This window comes from Mesoplodon densirostris, chromosome 6, assembly GCF_025265405.1.
Source record: "Mesoplodon densirostris isolate mMesDen1 chromosome 6, mMesDen1 primary haplotype, whole genome shotgun sequence".
In the NCBI taxonomy this organism is placed as follows: Eukaryota; Metazoa; Chordata; class Mammalia; order Artiodactyla; family Ziphiidae; genus Mesoplodon; species Mesoplodon densirostris.
Window position 1 is genome coordinate 5,384,992 of NC_082666.1, and position 20,604 is coordinate 5,405,595.

General features: G+C 40.5%; 1 protein-coding gene across 2 annotated transcripts in view; it reads right to left on the reverse strand.

The window, feature by feature from the left end:
• Window positions 1-20,604, reverse strand: part of NUP214 (nucleoporin 214) — a 94,800-nt gene that overhangs the window by 32,991 nt on the left and 41,205 nt on the right. For both annotated transcript variants that reach the window (XM_060100706.1, XM_060100705.1), the window contains exons 22-27: window positions 20,073-20,333; window positions 19,151-19,312; window positions 16,900-16,999; window positions 6,694-6,769; window positions 5,271-5,349; window positions 2,492-2,579 (exon numbers count right to left, since the gene is read on the reverse strand). In XM_060100706.1, coding sequence (XP_059956689.1) covers window positions 2,492-2,579; window positions 5,271-5,349; window positions 6,694-6,769; window positions 16,900-16,999; window positions 19,151-19,312; window positions 20,073-20,333 — 766 coding nt within the window. The remainder of the gene's footprint in view (window positions 1-2,491; window positions 2,580-5,270; window positions 5,350-6,693; window positions 6,770-16,899; window positions 17,000-19,150; window positions 19,313-20,072; window positions 20,334-20,604) is intronic.

Here is a 20,604-nt window from a genome sequence, read left to right on the forward strand (position 1 = left end):
TGGTGGAGGCTGGGGTGGGGACCTATTTCAAGGAAAGCAAAGGAGTAGCAGAAACGCACTGGGAACGTTTCTGTGGCGAGAGTGGCCAGAGCAGATGGCCCACCTAGTGAGGAAGACGAGACAGGCTGGAGGACCTCTATGACCCAGACCGAGACCGAACAGTGCATCAGGACAGTGCACGTCACAGGGAGGTGACAGACAGCACGGAACAGGAGCCACTGTCTCTGCTGTTCTGACAGAATGCTTAGTTCTGGGCTGGGAAATTTGGTTCAAAAGCTTTTCTTTTCTTTTTTTTAAATTTTGGCCGCACCTCACGGCTTGCGGGATCTCAGTTCCCCAACCAGGGACTGAAGCCGGGCCGTTGGCAGTGAAAGTGCCGAATCCTAACCACTAGACCACTAGGAAACTGCCCTCAAAAACTTTTCTAACTCTTTTCATCACCTCCTCTCTTTCTGTACATTTTCTTTACACCGTGAATGAAGACACCATGGCCAAAGAAGAAAACTCAGCACAAGCTGAGCCAGAACAGACTATTCACTGTGAGAAAAGTTCAAATAGCAAATTTAAAACTATACAGCTTAAAATGTAAGGGACCAAGCATACCAAATATGGTAAGTAATGGTAAATACTTAGAGTTTTAAGTATTAAGTATACTTAATATTAAGTAAGTTTTAAGTATCTGGAGTTAGTTTTCTTTTTAACCCATCATTGGCTTCGTCAAATGGACCAAGACCACCTCAGAAGATGTGTTAAACATTTCATCACATCAAAAAAGAAAACAATTCTCTTTCTTTGTCTCAAACTTGGTGAAGAAGTTTTATCTAATAGAGGTAAGCCATTGACCCAATGACCCAAACCTTTTCAGGTTATTTTTAAAATGGCAAGAAGACTATCAGTACACAGAAGTAAAGATTAAAAGATGCAGTAACTCCAGGGTTTCCCTGGTGGTGAAGTGGTTAAGAATCTGCCTGCCAATTCAGGGGACTTGGGTTCGAGCCCTGGTCCGGGAAGATCCCACATGCTGCGGAGCAACTAAGCCTATGCACCACAACTACTGAGCCTGCAGCCTGTGCTCTAGAGCCGTGAGCCACAACTACTGAGCCCGTGAGCCACAACTACTGAAGACCGCGTGCCTAGAGCCCGTGCTCCACAACAAGAGAAACCACCACAGTGAGAAGCCTGCGCACCGCAACAAAGAGTAGCCCCCATTCGCCGCAACTAGAGAAAGCCCGCGCGCAGCAATGAAGACCCAATGCAGCCAAAATTAAATAAATAAAATAAATAAATTTATTAAGAAAAAAAAAAGATGCAGTAACTCCTGGCACTGACCTACTCTTTGAAATTTGCTCCAAGCTACCTTTGGGAAGTAGAAAACATAACGATTGACAGTAAAATATATATAATTTCCTCCCCTCAAATTCTATTCTAACCACCTCCTTTCTCTTAAGGGGTTAGGTTGAAGGATGCTCAAGAAACAAATTCACGTCAGGAAAAAGAGATTGTGGTCAATATGATTCCAGTTACAAAAGCATAAACTGAAAGAGCTTAAGAGGCTTTTCTAATGGAACTGAACGTGCAACTCTTCACAGTAAAAACAATCTTTGGATGGGTTTTTATCTCAGCCACACAGAGCCTAACTCCACCCCTGAAGGGGAAGGACGCTTTGGCGACTCTCACAGGTTTCAAGATGAGTGCCTATAGCACAGAGAAAAGGCACTCTTCTTCCAAGGTTAATAAAAGCTCCCTTTGGAATGAGGGTTAGAAGACACTTTTGTTTTTAAAGATGACTCAACTTGACAAGTATAGCCATCATTACTTTTTTTTTTTTTTTTTTCTTTTTGCGGTATGCGGGCCTCTCACTGTTGTGGCCTCTCCCGTTGCGGAGCACAGGCTCCGGATGCGCAGGCCCAGCGGCCATGGCTCACGGGCCCAGCCGCTCCGCGGCATATGGGATCCTCCCAGACCGGGGCACGAACCCGTATCCCCTGCATCGGCAGGCGGACTCTTAACCACTGCGCCACCAGGGAGGCCCGCCATCATTACTTTTTAAAAAATGAAACAGAAATGTATTTCCCCACATCGGTATAAAACCCAAATTTTCAAATGGCTACTGCCTTGATCTCAGAAGTTGCATATAATGTGACCTCTCAGGGCAGCAAAGCCAACCCAGACTTCTCACCCAGCCCCCAGATGGTGTCAGGATGAAAACCCTTCAGTGTGATAAACCTCATCAACCACAGACTCACTATCCAAAGAAAATGAAGCTTATCCTAAAAATCAAAACAAATAAGCAAGTATGTAATAACACATGTATAAACTTGAATCAAAAAGGGGAAACAGATTTACATTAGGACACTAAGCCACTGTCACTATTATCGAACGCAGCACTGCAGTGATCGGTAGGTATGTAAGTATACCTACTGATTGTAGGCTTTGGGACAGCTATCTGTAAGGTTGCTGGTGATACCACAAAATTTAGTTCATTACTGACCCTGATGGAGAAAATGAGAAAGACTTGCTGAACTGCCCAACAGATGGGGTACACGTCACGGCTGTCTCTATCTTGGTGGCCACTGGTCCTGAAATGATGGGAAAAAAATGAGAACATTACAAAAAACCAGTTAGAATCACCACTTTAGTTTAATTCTCTGTGGCAGCGAATGCGTGGTGCCGTGCAGAGCGCAGCCCCAGGTCACGCACTTTCTAGGACAAGTCGGTGGCCGCAGTGCTGCCTGAGTCATGCTGCCTCAAGGTCTCTGAACTTGCTCTCTGGCTCAGTCACTGTCAATTCCAAACCAGGACATGCCACACTTGCCCCTTTCCAGGAAAGAGGTCAAAATAACTGGAGTGCAGTTCAAATTTAAGGCTTTAAAAGTAGCTTTTACAATTACCGAAAAGTAATATCTATCAAAGGAAAAACAAAATTCCAAAGAGAAATAGGTTAACTAAATATCTCTGAGTAGTGACTTCATGGCTATTTGCTTTCTCTCCACATTTCTGTATTTTCCATAGGCTTTTTGTATTTAAATAATAGTTCTTTTTTTTTTAATTACAGAGGTAACATATGATTGCTGTAATATAGAGAAGTATAGAGAGTTAAAAGTGCAATCCACCATCCTCCCCACATTCAATACACTGTAACTACTTATTAATAGTCTGGGGTATTACCTACAATCTTCCCCCTATCGCTCTACTTTTAAAAGGAGGAGGGGAATGGGGGAATTACATTTAAAAAGCCCAAATCAAACCAAACCAAACAATAAGAAAAAGCACCTCCCTTTAAGTAAGTATGAGATAAATATTTGTAAAGTTATCTAACAAACCACTATAATACAATGTGATGTGTACAAGGCTGTCCAAGGCAGCCTGACTTATAATCTTGAAAAGTTAAAAACAGTCTAAACTATCTGCAGAGTACTATTAAAACTTAACAGGGTACAACTGTACAGTGAAGTCTTAGGCTACCATTAAAATGAGTGACGTAGAGTTTTATCAGATCTGGAAAGATGAACACGATATTTACTTTAGGGGGGGCGGGGAAACAGATTACATATCAATATATACAGGATATGACTGTTTTTGTTTAAAAAACCGATACACATCAAACCCCAAGAGATACACATCAAATCGTTGAGGGCTGTTATCTCTGGAACAGGGAACTTATGGGGCAGCTTTCGTTTTCTACATTATATAGCTCTACACCATAGACTTTTTGTGGACTTGTAATAGTTCTATAATCAGAAAAACAATGAAGGTATTTCCAGTATTAAGTAATAAGGGAATTATTCTATAGAGGTTTCAGCAATGAATTTTTTTTTTTAAAGAAAGTTTTTACAAACTCTTAAATAGTACTTTTCAGGGAAATTTTCCTACTCAAAAAAAGTCTGTTTCCAGAAGGTGAGGACAGATGGAAACGCATAGCAAGGACAGAGAATATTTCATGATCATCACTGAATGATGAATCTTAGAAATTTCTTTGCAAGTCATGCTAACTGCCTAGACATGCACAAAAACAAAGCCCCTTAGATGTCCTTGACTCTTAACTTCAGGAGTGACAAAAAACTCTCCAACAAAATCCTTGAAAGGGGTTAAGATACATAATCTTTCAAATATTTTTTCTAAAATATTAGCTAGAAATGGAAACAGATTTCTTAATTTGAATCCTAAATGATTCAAAAGTCTTTGACAAATTCCACTGAAATTTCCCTTCTAACATAAAGTTTTAGCTGCTAGTTAAGAAGTGCTATATACCTCCTTCTCATGGAAGGCTTATATGATAAAAACTGTGCTCCTCCATTAATCCGAATTCTAGAATACAACTTGGGCTTACACAATAATGGTTTTCTTCTGAGTGCAAGGAATACTTCTGAAGATAAACCCAATATCCAATGAGAAAGATTTGACTACAGAGAAGTTGGGATGATGGTATGATTGTGTAGAGATTACGGAAGGCAGGCTGCTAAAGTGTGAAGTTCAGCATCTCGAGCAGAATTTATTAGCTTGAAGACCCACTGGAGAGTGTGAATCAGAATAAAAGCTAGAGTCCAGAGCATGGTGGGAACGCTGGACTGCGGGCAGCACAATCTAGCATTTTCTGGACTGTAGCAGAAAGTAACACATGTCAAATGAAGTGGACTCTAACACAGAGTCAACAAAAGGGGCTGCTGAGGAAGAGCCCACATTAAACTAGGCACTATGTGTAAGCACACTTCTATGTCAAGTGGGCTAGGGCGGCGTGGATGCCTGGTCAGAGCACTTCATGGTGACTGTAAAAACTAATTTCGGTTAAGAGTAATTACGCTTGAGTCAGTGTTGGAAGCATGTGAAGTCACAGTCTTTTAATACTGAATTTTATCTACTCTGAGATCTTATATTGTAACAGATCCATTTTACTTTCTGTGTTTTACCAGCTTTTGAATTGTCCTCGTAAACTCAGAGAGTTTTTCTTTCCTTTGTAGTAGAAGAAATAGAGTTCAATGTTCTGATCCACTCCTCTCTAAACTTTTGATTATCCAGCAAGGCAGGTGCTCCTTTTTAGGAAAAACGTTTAAAGGCAGGCTTTCTCCTATTGCTCTCATATTTCAGAAGTCTACAGAGCTGCTGAAGGGCTCACTAATTTCCTGGATATTCTACATCAACTGAGGCCTTTCAAATATGTCTTTACTGTACTTGATTTCACATCAAGCTGCCTTTGTGATCTACAACAATAAACTCTACTGTGGAGCATATCTTTCACCTTTACTTTCACTAAAACAAAACTGCAAACTTACCTGAAGCTTTATCACCAGATGACAATTGACTGGACGCTGGTGTGGGCCCAGATGGCTTTAAGGCGTTTATCAGAGATCCCTATAACAGGAGCAAGACATTTATGTGAAACCACAAACGAGCCTTTGGAATAAAGGAACATGTAAAAGGATAACATAACTTAAAATAAGCAAGCACAAACACTTTTATTTAGTTTAATTTTGTTTTTTCCGTTTCAATTTAAGTCAGTATTTTTAAACGCTTACCACATGTAAGATCGTATCAGAGATGGGAATATTCCACAAGCACCAAGAAAACAGAGTCAAGCCTGTTTAGCTTGTGGCTATTTCCTCAGCGCCTAACACAACACTTGGCATGTAAAAGGCACTGGGATATTTGATACACAAATGAAGGAAGAAGTTAATGAATGAAATAGGTCCTGGCTCTCAATAAAACTTATAATAAGGTTAGAAAGCAAAACTGTTAAACTTTTCCATCTCCAGTCAATGTTCCTTTCCTCTTGGTAAGGCAAGAGGATTTGTGCCTTACCATGTGTCCTCCAAGGTGAACATGGAAACCTCCAGAAGGAAGACCAAATGCTAACTGCTTAAGTGTCATGTTAAGTCACGGCAAGCTAAGGAGTAGACAGCCACGTCTGAGAACTCACAATAGGCAAGTCCTGATGTTCAATCTCAAACACAATCTACAATTATTCCTAGAGGCAGAGATGAGTAGCAGAGAAACCAGGTTTTCTTAGGGAAAGTTTCAGAGACAGCTTGATCTACCTTTCAGCCATCTCCTATTATTTTCTTCTGGATTGTTTAACTGTTTATATTATAACGTATTTTTGTAAGAGACAATGTTTATCAGGCAAAAGGCTGAAAGTAGACATAACAAACATCACTGAAGATGCAAGGTCTGAAAAACAGGGATTGCAAGAGAAAGCAAGAGAAACTATCCCCTGGATGCTGATACTGAAAGGTACAACGAACAAAGCAGTGGACAGGAAGAAGTCGGAAGACTTGGGTTCCAGCTCTGGTTCCATCATTTAATAAAAACCGTGGAAGCCTGTGTTAGTCACTTGAGCCCCGGCTTCTTCATTAGTGAAACATAGCTGAACACCTGTCTTGTCTATAAGGTTGTTGTATGGGTTAACTAAGACGATGTTAAATGAAAGTAAATTTCAACTCCATACAGACACCCCATACAAATACAGAATTATGACCCAAGATTGCTAGGTGCAGAATGTCACATGGCTACAAAGACAGTATCAGGGCCTAACTGACCTACTAGGTCAGGACTGGCACAAATTGTGGGGAAAGGATCACAGGTCTCTGTCAGACTTATAGTTCATTTAAACAACATGAGGACTTAGTACAGTATTGTCTTCAGTTACAAAGACAGTCACTGCATGTCACGTCAGCAAAGCCAAAATCAGCAATTTACCTGCTTAGCTTGGTTAGCAGCCGCTGGGGTCAACATCGGGTGAGGTGTTTTGGCTGCAGAGTACGGCACTGAAGAACTGAAAAACACAAAGCAAATGCTCAGGAGAAAGGCATGACTGGGTGTAAATCACATTCATCCCTGAGCCAACCTTCTGTCCAAAAAATAATATCAATTTTGGGGTAGAATATAGATGTCTGGGACCCTAATCAAAGTCATTCGACATTTTTCGGATTGAAGACTAAATTCTTTAAATGAAAGTTGGGTCTTTAGCATAAAAGTCAAAGCAGTGACCTGCAATCCTAGGAAAAAATTATGACTATTCAGAAGTAGATCCTTTTCTTATCTGGAGACTCAGCCTTTGGCACCTCCTCCCCAACACCCACCGCCATTCCGGACCACGTGGGGAATTCCTGATTCTGTTTTCCAAGCCTGAGAAAATGTTCAACAACATCCGTGGGATGTATATGATCTGTGGCTCAAAGAAGAGATCTCAGCTTCTCACGGCAACCAGCCCTGGGAGCCCAGCGCTCACGATGTCAGCACACAAGAGAGTCAAACATCCCACGGTTCCCTTCCCGACCTGCACTTCTGCTATGGTATGAAAAGTGCACCCAGTGTGTGTAGAAAGAGTTCTCACCATCTTTTGTTACCCCTGAACACAGTAAGCAGGGAACTGTTATTTCAATAATTACTTAGTGTTAATATGTGATGGAAAAAAATCACCCGTTTAACGCAAAGCTCTATCCTTGGCTCCTGGGAGCAATTCTTTCCATCAATCTATCTGTCCTCAGTGAACAGCTACTCTGACTAGTATATGCAGAGGAACAGCGATTGTATGACCTGGTTTTAGTTTTCAGAACTCTCCTTTAGGGAGAATTAATAATTTTCCATCGAAAGATTAACTTGGAAGAGGAAAGACAAAAATAAGCCCATGCCTCATAGAAAAAAATTATCAAACATTTTAATAATCTTACAGTCACCTCAGGAGACTCTCCTGGAATAATACAGGAACCTTCCCAAACAAACTTTGTTAGATTCAGAGAGAAGAAAAAAGGCAGTTATTTTCAATGAAACAGAACCTCTTTATTTTCCTACTGAAGAGAGAAGGAGATGTAAATGTGCGCCTCTCTGAAGAGACACACCCCTGTTCCCCTGAGATGTTCTACCAAACAGGTACGCAGGGACACTGCTCCCCTCATCTGCTGACTCTCCAACGAGAAAAGGAATGTGTGAGCGAGATGCTGGGACTGAGAAATCCCTGGGCGGACACAGCCGACTTAGGTGGAAAAATGGCGGCAGCTCAGGCGAGTCACGAGGGCAATGAAAATATTTCATGCTTTCTTAAAGATAAGCAAAAAAAAGAAACTACAAATAAAAAGAAAAGCAGCAATTCACCCAATTTTAGCATATTTTTTGCACCCTAAACTTAGTTATGACATGACGGTAAATTAAAGCATGCATGAAGCAGACTGAGTGTAATTATTGTTCTATTTACTTGTGATAATGCTATAAATCTCTTGGGTGTCCTAAATCCCCAAACACACAAAATTAGGATTCACAGTACTTACACACTGGGCCATATGACAACCCTGCAGAGAAATGCTGCTCAGTGTAATCAGTTAACAAACCTACTGACTAAATCGGACCCACCATGATCCAAGAGCACAAGCAGAAAAGAACAGTGTACTACCAAACAAGTGTGTTCAAAGACTTGTGCGGGATTGTGAACCAAAACAATGGAAATCAACAGCTAGAAATGTTCAAGAGAAGATGGAAATACTAAACTTGGAATTATCATATTTTGGATGACTGTATTCCACTTTCTAGCAGTATGGACCTGAAAAGAGATCACTGGAAATTCATTTGGAATGTTCTGTTCCACAGCTGAAAACAGAGATCAAAGGACCACAGGCAGAAAATGGCACTGTCACATATATTTACTACATGAGTCTACAAATGACATTTATACTACTGCCAACACTAGGGCACTGCTTTAGAAAGGAGGAATGGAGCTACACAGGTCACTAAGAGTAGTAAAATTAGGTTCTTGGAGAAAAACAACTGCAACAGAACTTAAGTTCTCCGACTCTCCATTACCCAGACCATCCTGATAAAAGTTAATACACAAGTGGAGGTGAACATATCAAGTATGATAAACATCAAAAAATGTCACAACAAAACCTCGTTCAAACACTGCCTTGAACACAGCAAAGCCATTTTTCTGTTTTTTGCCACGCCCTATCAGCACTGCCTGCTGACATAGTCAGGCTAATGCATACACATTCTAGGGCTGTGTACCCTACACACAATGATAAAATTGAGTTGTTAAGACTGTGAAGCATTAAAATGTTGCCTAGGCCCTTTCTTAGTGGTCCCTTAAACTTTAATGAACTTTAACAAGGCAAATATTCATACTATTGTTGTGAAAGGGGCCAACTACTCATTCTTCTACCTATTTCAACATTTTAAAGAGCTTAAAAAACAACAGACCTGGTTATGTTTTATTTTGGTAAGTCTTAATCATTATCATGTATATCTTTTTATAAACTCACATATGACACAGTGGATCTAAACTGTGAAAGCTGCTAAAGTTAACTATTTAATGAACTATGAATTTTTTGTAATTATTTAAAGGTGAAGCAAGTAAGGAGACAGGATTACTTAACAAAAGCAACTGAAGAAATAAATCAGGAGAGAAAAAGAAAATAATAGAAGATATTGAAAACAAAAGCTCTCAGTTCATTTTTTCACCTATCAGACTGTAGTAATTGTAAAGTTTGATAATCTTGGCAAAGATATGGGGAGCCAGATTGTCATACACTGCCTGTGGGAAGGAGAAATTGGTATAAGCTCTACTGAGAGAAAGTTGACAACAATTATAAAAATTATATGTATGTACATACACTCACATATATGGATATCTCCTTTGCCTCAGCAGTCCTACAACTGAGAATTTATCCAACAGATATGGCTGCAAGCATGCAAAATTATCTAAGTGTCAAATTATTTTAACATTGTTGGTAACAAGGTAAGAAGCACATCCCTGAATATCAGTCAGTAGAGAAAAAAAAAGTTCACTTTTAGGGGTTTCTTATGTCTTGTTACCACCAACTGTTGTCCCCTATTGGTAAATTTTATGTCTTTGAAGACTCAAATACTTTCCAAAATATCATCTAAAAGCCTGCTAAATCAAACTGTAGTTTTTGCATGCATGTCTAGGTGTCAAGTAACTTAAATAATGCAAGTTGGAACTGTATTAGAGCTTTAAAAAAGACCTATATTAAATATGAAAACAGGATTGTTAAGAATTTATAATGACATGGAAAAATGTTAACAATTAAGTTTATTTGCCCACACTGTGCAGCTTGCGGTATCTCAGTTCCCTGACCAGGGATTGAACCGGGCCACGGCAGTCAAAATGAGGAATCCTAGCCACCAGGGAACTCCCCCCAAATTTTACTTTAAAAAACTAAATTTTCGGGCTTCCCTGGTGGCACAGTGGTTGAGAGTCCACCTGCCGGTGCAGGGGACACGGGTTCGTGCCCCGGTCTGGGAAGATCCCACATGCCACGGAGCGGCTGGGCCCGTGAGCCATGGCTGCTGAGCCTGCGCATCTGGAGCCTGTGCTCCGCAACGGAAGAGGCCACAACAGTGAGAGGCCCGCATACCGGAAAAAAAAAAAAAAAAATCTGTGGGATGTAGCCAAAGCAATTCTCAGAGGGAAATTTATAGCACTAAAATGCCTGTATTAGAAAAGAACAGTCTCAAATCAATGACATTAGCTTCTACCTTAAGAAACTAGAAAAAAGAGTAAATAAAACCCAAAGTAAGTAGGAAAATGAAATAATAAAGGCCAAGTAAAAAAGTAATAGGAAAAAAATCAATGAAACCAAAAGCTGGTTTCTTTGAGATCAATAAAATTGATAAACCTCTAGCTAGACTGATGAGGTAAAAAAAGACACAAATCACCACTAACAGGAAAGAGGGAAGTGAAATCATTATGAATTCTATCCACATTAAAAGGATGATTATCAGTGACTATTACAAAAAACGTCATGCCAATAAATTCGATAACTCAAATGAAATGAACAAATTTCTTGGAAGGCACAAACTACCAAAGTTCACTCAAGAAGTGGATAAGCTGAATAGTCCTATATCTACTAAAGAAACTGAAATTTCCAAGCCAAAATGGCTTCAGTGGTGAATTCTACCAAACACTTAAGGATGAAATAATAACAAATCTACATAAACTCTTCCAGAAAACTGAAAAGGAAGGAACGCTCCCCAACTCATTCTGTAAGGCCAGCATTACTCTGATACCAGAATGAAACAATGATATTACAAAAAAAACAAAATCTACAGACCAATATCGCTCATTAAGACATGAAAAAATTCTTAACAAAATTTTAGCAAATTGAATCCAACCATATATAAAAAAAGGACAATACATCATTACCAACAATTGGTTTAACATTAGAAAACCGATCAATCTGACAAGGGCACCAAGACAATTCAAAGGGGGAAAAAAAAAAGAGTCTTTTCTGCAAATGGTGCTGGGACAACTGAATATCCACATGCAAAATAAAGATGTTGGACCACAGAGTCACACTATTTACAAAAATTAACTCAAAACAGATCAAAGACCTAAATGTGAGAGCTCAAACTTAGAAGAAAACACAGGAGTAAATCTTTATGATCTTGGATTAAGCAATGGTTTCTTAAACACATACCTATATGTAAGACACCTATAGCACAAGCAACAAAAGAAAAAAATAAACTGAATTTCATCAAAATTAAAAATTTTGTTGTTCCAAAGGACACTATCAAGAAAGTGAAAACTATTCAAAGAATGGGAAAACATATTCACAAATCATGTATCTGATAAGGGACTTGAATGTAGATTACATAAAGAATATGACACCTCAACAATTAAGATAAATAACCCAATTAAAAAACAGGCAAAGGATCTAAATAGACATGTCTTTAAAGAAGATACAAATGGCCAATAAGCATATGAATAGACTCCCAATTATCATTCGTCATAAGGGAAATGCATATCAAAACCACAAGGAGATACCATGTAACACCCATTAGGATAGCTATAATCAAAAAGTTGGACGATAACAAATATTAGTGAGGATGTGGAGAAATTGGAACCTCATACGTTGCTACTGGGAATCTAAAATGGTGCAGCTGCTTTGGAAAACAGTTTGAACTACATTTAGCTCAAAAAGCTAAATGCAGAATTACCATATGATCTAGCAATTCCACTCCTAAAACATTACCCCAAATAACTGAAAGCAAGGACTCCAACAGATACTTGTACAAGAAGAGGGGAAACACGGAAGTGTCAACTTACAGATGAATGGATAAGTAAAATAGGACATACGCATACAATGGAATATTATTCAGCCATAAAAAGAATGAAATTCTGACATACGCTCCAACATGGATAAATCTGGAAAATTTGAGCGAAATAAGCCAGACACAAAAGGACAAATACTTACTGTATGATTCTACTTATATGATGTACCTAGAACAGACAAATTCTTAGAGACAGAAAGTAGAATAAAGGCTACCAGACACTAAAGGGAAGGGGGAGTAAAGAGTTACTATTTAATGGCTACAGTTTCTGAATGAGATAATGAAAAAGTTCTGGAAACAGATAGTGGTGAAGGTTACACAACACTGTAAATGTACTTAATGTCACTATACACTTAAAATGGTTAAATTAATAAATTTTGTTATACATATATTTTACAATTTAAAAAAAATAAAGCTTCCTAACTGTTCTCCCTGTTTCTACCATTCCTCACTCCAGCCCTTTTCATCTATTCTCAATATAAGAACCAGAAGCTTCCTGCTAAAACCATAGGTCAAGAGAACTATCTGCATTTATCAAACCTCATGGACTTTTACACCAAAAAAAGGTGAATTTACTGGGTTAATTATGCCCCAATATTTAAAAAAACTGCTAAAATTGCTTTTAATAAAGGAAACATAAATCAGATCAGTTTGCTCAACATCCATTGGTCAGCCAGGTCCTGACCGAGGCTTATTAGATGTTACAAGACCTGTATCCCGGGCCCCGGCCCCGCTATCCCTCTCCCTCCAGCCACCAGTGGCTGTCTGGCTCCTTCCTGAACCTGCCAGATACGCTCTCACTACAGGCCTGGTGCTTGGGGCTTTCTTCCTTAGGATATTCATGCGACCTGCTCTCTGGTCTTTGGTCTTTATTCAAATGTTAAGTGTCAAAAGACACTGCAAGGCAAAATATTACATAAGACGGGAGAATCCAGTTTAATGGTGAAAGAAATATGGTCTGATATTTCTGAGATATTTTAGTCATTAGCCATGTATGAATAGCACCTTCCTTGTTCCTATTTAAAATTGCAACCCATGTCCACACAACAGTCCCTAAACCCCTTCTCTGCTTTAATTTTCTCCATCATACCTATTGCCACCTAAAATACTATATATTTTACGTACCATTTGTCTCTCTGTGACAAGGGCAGGGTTTGGGGGTTTTGGGGAATCTGTTTTGTTAACTGCTTTATCCCTGGCACCTAGAACAGTGTGTGGCATATAGGAAATGCTCATAAAGTATTTGTAGAAAGAATGAATAAATGAACACCAAAATTCCTGAAAGGAATGATCTATCCGGTGTGCTTTGGAAAAAAACCCAACCAACCAAAAATCCCACCGTATTTCTAACCTCATTCGGCCCTGCTTTCTTCATCCTCCATTTCCTGCCAGGTCTCTAGACATACTGGCCTTCGTTCACCTTCACCTCAAACATGCTCTGTTCTTTCCCAGGTCTGGGCGTTTACACATCCTGCACCCTCTGTTTATAACAATCTTCTCTCCACTCTGCCTGGCAGCTTCTGGTCACTGCTTAACTTTCAGCTAAAACACCTTTTCCTTCCCAGCCTCCTCATCAGCCCCAGATTCAACCAGATGGCCTCACTGTGTGCCTTCTTAGCACCTTGTACGTCTCCTTCATCCAACTCATTATACTGCAGTTAGAGAACTGTCGATGTAATGGGTTGTCTAGTGGCTGTCTTCTTGCTAAGATCTAAGTGCCAGGAAAGCGGGGACCTGGTATGTCTTACTCACTACTGGATCCCAAATACCCAGGGTGTTATCATGCTCATGGCAGACACCCCTTAGGAACCCGCTGAATCACGTGACTGAGCACTGGAGAGGAGTCTAGATAGCCATGGGTTTGCTCCAGATAAACCCTCTTCCTGAAAACAGGAGGTGAATATAAGGGATGAGGCCAATGAACATAAGATATACCAACGGCAGAAATGTGTAAGCTCATCTTTTTTGTTTGTTTGCTTTTGTTTTAAAATTTTTATTGGAGTACAGTTGATTTACAATGTTGTGTTAGTTTCAGGTGTAAGCAAAGTGAATCGGTTATACATACACATACATCCACTCCTCTTTTTTTTTTTAGATTCTTTTCCCATTACAGAGTATTGAGTAGAGTTCCCTGTGCTAGACAGCAGGTTCTTATTAGTTATCTGTTTTATATATAGTAGTGTGTATATGTCAGTCCTAGTCTCCCAATTTATCGCTCCCCCCCTTATCCCCTGGTAACCATAAATTTGTTTTCTACCTCCATGACTCTACTTCTGTCTTAAGTTCATTTGTACCCCGTTTTTTTTAGATTCCACATATAAGTGATATCATATGATATTTGCCTTTCTGTGTCTGACTTACTTCATTCAGTATGACAATCTCTAGGTCCACCCACGTTGCTACAAATGGCATTATTTTGTTCTTTTTTATGGCTGAGTAATATCCCACTGTATGTATGTACCACATCTTCTTTATCCATTCCTCTGTCGATGGACATTTAGGTTGCTTCCATGTCTTGGCTATTGTAAATAGTGCTTCAGTCAACACTGGGATGCATGTATCTTTTGGAATTATGGTTTTCTCCGGGTATACGCCCAGTAGTGGGATTGCTGGGTCATATGGTAGTTCTGTTTTTAGTTTTTTAAGGAGCCTCCATACTGTTCTCCATAGTGGCCATAACCAATTTACATTCCCACCCACAGTGTAGGAGAGTTTCCTTTTCTGCACACCCTCTCCAGCATTTATTGTTTGTAGATTTTTTGATGATGGCCATTCTGACCGTGTGAGGTGATATCTCACTGTAGTTTTGATTTGCAAGAAATGTGTAAGCTCATCTTATAATAAATCTCTTTAAGACATTACTCAGAAAAAGTTAAATGCAAAATTAAATATTTAAAATACACTTACCAAACTACTGCTTAAGAGAATCTGAAAGTAATTTGATAATGAATGTAATTCCCTCTGAAGCTTTCTTATTGAGGGAGGTGGTAAATACCAATTTCCACTTGTCAATTATGCTTAGATTCACCTATTATTCAACAAGTGGTTATTAAAAAGGAACTGCATTCCAGGCACCACTCTGGGCTTACAAGTTAAATAAGTGCGCCAGAGTCCATACTCTGGGGGGAAAGGAAGAGAGTTTCTTCGATTCCTTTTTAACTTTTTTTTTTTTTTTTGGTGGTACACGGGCCTCTCACTGTTGTGGCCTCTCCCGTTACGGAGCACAGACTCCAGACGTGCAGGCTCAGCAGCCATGGCTCACGGGCCCAGCCGCTCCGCGGCATGTGGGATCTTCCCGGACCGGGGCACGAACCCGTGTCCCCTGAGTTGGCAGGCGGACTCTCAGCCACTGTGCCACTAGGGAATCCCCCTTTTTAACTCTTGTGTCTATTTTTCTTAGTCAGTAAAAAGGGCAAACTCAGCATTGCTCCTTTAGCAAAGCCCTTAACAATGATTAGCTCAGATGAACCTTGGAGGGAAACAAAGCCTGAGATAAGATAAAGGAAATCACCAATAGGTGCTTCTCACACATGGTTAACAGCTAAAATATCTCAGAAATACCAGACCATATTTCTTTTACCATTAAGCTGGATTTTCCTGTCTTATGTAATATTCTGCCTTGCAGTGGCTTTTCTTTGCCTACCCTACACTAGGAATCTGGCTATAACTCCCAAACTCTAATGCATAGTTCTTTCCCTTGAGAAGTTCACAACGACCACAAATGCCATCTTGGTCTAAACAGCATACCAAAGCTTCAAGGTCACTACAAGATAGGAAAGCGAGTAGGCTTGTTTTTGGCTGTTAGTATGGCCCTGAGATAACTAAGAAATTCCTGGCAGTGTTGATAAATGGACCAATGTGGAAAGAAGAGGCCAGTGGACTAGTGCAGCAGGGCCACTCGATAAAGCCAAAACAGAACAGTGAGCAGACCTGGGGGCAGGGGAGTAGGAGAGAGCTAATGTAAACTGGAAAAAACACAGGGTCTGTGGCTGTTCTTCTCACTGCTGGACTAGTAATGGGCACCAGACTCTAAGTGCCTGAATGACACTGGTCCTCACGATCCCTACATTCAGACTGAGGAAACGGCCCTCAAGTCTTCCCTCTTCAGCCACACTGAAGAGCTCCTGGCTACAAAATACACAGAGCAATAGGGCACAAGCATATTCTATGAACCCTGCTGCCTAGAACAGTGACACGGAGTCAATGCCTTGAATTCTAAACACAGATTCAGACTTAAGAAAAGTCAGCTCTGGCAGCAATGATCCGGCCCTCAGATATGGCATGAAGACACGCTAGAAGTCTCCAAACAGAGCTGGTGCCTTTTAAAAGATTGTTTTTTCATACAAAAGGTATGAGAAACCTGAAAGAACAGGAACGCCTGGAGACAGGAAGGAAGGGAGGAGAGACCGTCAATCTCAAGATCATCACTGGGTTTTCAGAATCAACAGTCTGCATTAGAGTCGAAGTGCCAACTCAGGAGCCTCAAGAGTATTAAAAAACAAAAAAAAATCAAAAATCAAACCGTACACCTTACCTGACTTAGTAACCGTAATGTGTATCATACGTTGACTTACACATGACAAACAGCATACTGAGTATATGTCACCAAGACTTTGAAGGTTTATGAGGCAACTGTTACTGCCAGTTGAAGACGACAATCTCCTGAAAACCCAGTTGTGTACCCAAGATTAGCTGTCCACTCCACCCCTCTTATAACCTAAAGTTCTGCAGGAAAAATAGTCACACTCTGACAATGGCAATGCTGCTCCCTGCAGGCAGTTCACCACTATTACAGAATAATTCACGGGCTTAAATTAAACACACTGAAAAGTAGTAACATACCCCATCGCTGCAGAGGGGGCTGCAGGATTATTCTTCAATTCCTGCACATTTACCACTTGAGGGACATTCTTCAAAGTTGATTCAGTCAAAGTACTGACAGCTATTTAAATAGAGAAGAGAAAGGCACATTAATTGCAGTAAAGGATCAAAAATTCTAGCCAGGTATAAACTAGCACACAAACTCAAGCAGAATGCAAACTTATTATACACAGGAAACTTAGGTTGCTCTGCAGCACTGTGCTCAGTGGAGCGCCTGGCCTACTCCGTTCATAAAAACTATGTGGTGAAGCTTTATGCAATTTAATCAAATGTACTAGTTTAGAAAAAAGGAATTCCCTAGCCAGCTTTTATACAGCAGAGCTGAGACACCTGCCATATTGTTGGCTCGCCCTGGAAAAGGGCAGAAAGAGCTAGAGGATTAGCAGTGTTCGGACTAAGGGCTTCTGCCATCCATCATGCATTCATTCTTTCAACTGTTCTTTCGCATGAGCTTATTATTGTCGGACTGAGGTGCTGGGAATACAAAAAAATGTCTGAAACACAGTTCCTTGTCTAAAGAAGCTCACGCCTTAGTGAGACAGACATGATGAATAAAACGTGAAAAATGAGGCCAAGAGGCCTGAATTAAGGAATGGCAACAGGGATTGACTTGACACCTACTTATCTATCTTAGGCTTGTCAGCTTTCGTATCTCCTTTTTTGTGTCTTACAATTTAAAGCTGTGGCCCAAGACTTAATGATATTTCATAATTAACTATTAAGAAGGCCTAAGCAAAGCTCTTAGATCTCTTCCAACTATACTTTGGGCAAAGTTGAAAGCTGTAGCCCAGGCAGGATGGTGGGTCCATGGCGGCTCACTTCACTCCCTCGTCCAGAGAGGTAACCAGGGACATCTTGCCCATGACCGCATGTATTTCATCCTTCATATTCAGAGGTGCCTACACCTTAGACATATTTGCTTCCAAAATGATAACAGACATCACACCACCTCCTGCTGAGAGTGGAATAATCCTAAATCCTGACAGACTTTAAGTTTATAAATAACCAACTCAATCAGCTTGATTTTGGGCCTGTTCAGCACAATGCTAAGACTCTGCTTGGTCCAACCAATATTTAAAACATCAAAGGTTTCTTATTTTTTCAGATGGCTCAAAAGTGCCTTAAAAAGTTATCTGGTTTTTGCTCTTTCATATCTATTTTAGACGGTTTAATAAGCGTTTTAATATTTGAACTTTTCCTGGAAATCTTTTATTATTATATAATGGTAATTCTTTTTTGTCTAAATAAAACCATCATGTCTTTTTAGTCTTTTAAAATTTTAGCCTAAATTGGTATGTGTTCTAAGCAGTTACAGAACTAAAAAATAATTTTATTCAGCTAAAACAAAAATATTTGATTTATAGCCGAGTTTCTCAACCTTGGCACTATTGACATTTTGGGGCTGGATAATTCTTTGTTGTGGGGTTGTCTTGTGCATTTAGGATTTTTTTTGCAGCATTCCTGGCCTCTACCCACTAAATGCCAGCAACACTGCTAACTGCTGGAGGGGAGATGGGCGGGGCAAAATAGCCTCTGGCTGAGAACCACTGGCTTATAAAAATTGATAGCTAGTGATAACTGAGGTCCTGGGGCGAATTACCTATAAATCTTAATGTAGAAAATTACGGATAGCCACAAACCACTGACAAAATGCAAAAGCTGATTAGCTTCTTAGAGTTTTCATCTGTCAAGTTTCCATCTTAAATTTGCAGTCTTAAGAGAAAAAGCTGTACTACAATACAAAGAACACAGGGTTGGAGTCTGGGTTTTGTTACGTATTGGTCAGGTGACCTTCACCTCTCCAAACCTTACATTACTCAAAAGCAAAATGGGCATACTTATACCCACCTCAGAGGGTGGCTGGGGTCCTTAAGATACCATCAGACAACTCTAATGTTATTAGGTGATCTAACTGTGAAGATTAGTTTTGGGCTTAAAGCAGACATTATTCAAAAGTAGGGATTAACAACTCCATCAAAAAACCCCACTGATCTCCCACTTAACTGAATGTGGCAGATAATACTGCCCCTTAAAGGGAAAGTTCCCGACTAAGTCTGTGCCTTCGCAGAACTCTCTCCCCCAAAAGGTGAAGACCTATCACATCAGCCCTCTCTTCTGAAGGGCAGCAAGGAGAGCCCGCCGTTTCCTGGCACCTGTGTCCTGGCCCGGGGCTCAGACAGCTCACCATCAGCCCCTGCAGAGATGTTCTTACCTGGCGCCTGACTGGCCATCTGCCGTCTCAGGGCTGCCGCAGCGGCCGCCTGGGGAGCAGAGATGGGGTGGGAAGGGCCAGGGGCGCCATGCTTCACGGTTTTTGTTGCAAGCATTGTGCTGTCAGCCCCTTGGGGAATAACTTTGCTAGCAGGTGTAGACACTGAGGAAAAAAGATAAATTAAGTGAGACAGTGGGTCAGAGAAGAAGAAAACACAAAAATTAAACTGGTAAATTCTCCACGTGTGGCTGCAGGGAAAATGTTAAGATCAAAAATCCTGAAGCATTAACACAGAAAAGTACTGGCAAACTGACAGGCTGGCGCTTTTATCTTTCAAAGATGCTGCAGGCAATTTGCCTGCCCACTTCTATTAGTGAAAATACTTCACATGATCATTTCCTCTGACACTGAGCAAGACGTAACTTTTGTGCCAAAACAGAGCAATGTCCTGCTCTCCTCTCATAAAATCTCTCCATTCTGGTACCTCGTGCCCGGCTCTGTCCGCTTAGAAGTCACTGTAATACAAAGTCCTGCTGCCCTGAAATGAAGGTGTGACAGCACAATACAGGTCCCATCAGCGAGCCAACGCAGAGAACGAGCATTCTGGCTGGGGAACTCGGAGGCACAACATGGCTACAATGGAGGGGCTGAAATGGGGTGGGACGTGAAAGGCACAAGCTGTGCTCCACAGTGAAGCAGTAACTGTGAACCCTGCAGGGTATTCTCTTCCTCAGGTCCTACCAACCATTTTCAAGGGGAACACACCTCTTGAATCTGTCCTGTAATTTCTAGAATATTAACAGAAATGGGCTGGAACCCATAACTTATGGGTGTGATAATATAAAACCCAGTTACAGTTCCTTCAGGAGTTAAGAGATCTCTTAGGGAAAAAAGATCATTTCCTGTCTCATTGTTTACTTACCTGAAGCTCCCATCACACCTGGCGAACCATGAATCAGATGAGATTTAGCAAAAGGAGTCGCCTGGGGCAAAAGACTGGGCTGGATGGAAGGCGTCCGAACCACAGGAGCATGCCGGGGAACCTGAACCACTGCGTCGTCATCCTTACAGGTTGCCCGTGTGTCTTCACCTTCCAGAGACTGGGAAATGGATGATGTTGAGCTGACTTCATCCAAGTCTTCATAATACCTCTGAGACAGGAAAGCTGACCGAGACAGGTTGGCTACAAAGCCCAAAACAAAACGCAACTTAGACAATTCAAGTCCAAAAGACAATTCAAGTCCAAAAGCTATGTAATTTTCACTGCCGCTAGAGAAATATCCAATTTATAAATCAACTTAATTATTACTTATTTTAAGTGGAAGCAGCTGCTGCTGAATGCAAACAAAGATACTTTTTGCTCAAATGGGCTTTGCAAAACCGAGCTGTGTAGGACAAGAACATTTTGACTGTTAAACAAAAAAAAAGTGAGGTGAGAGACAGGATGCATGCTG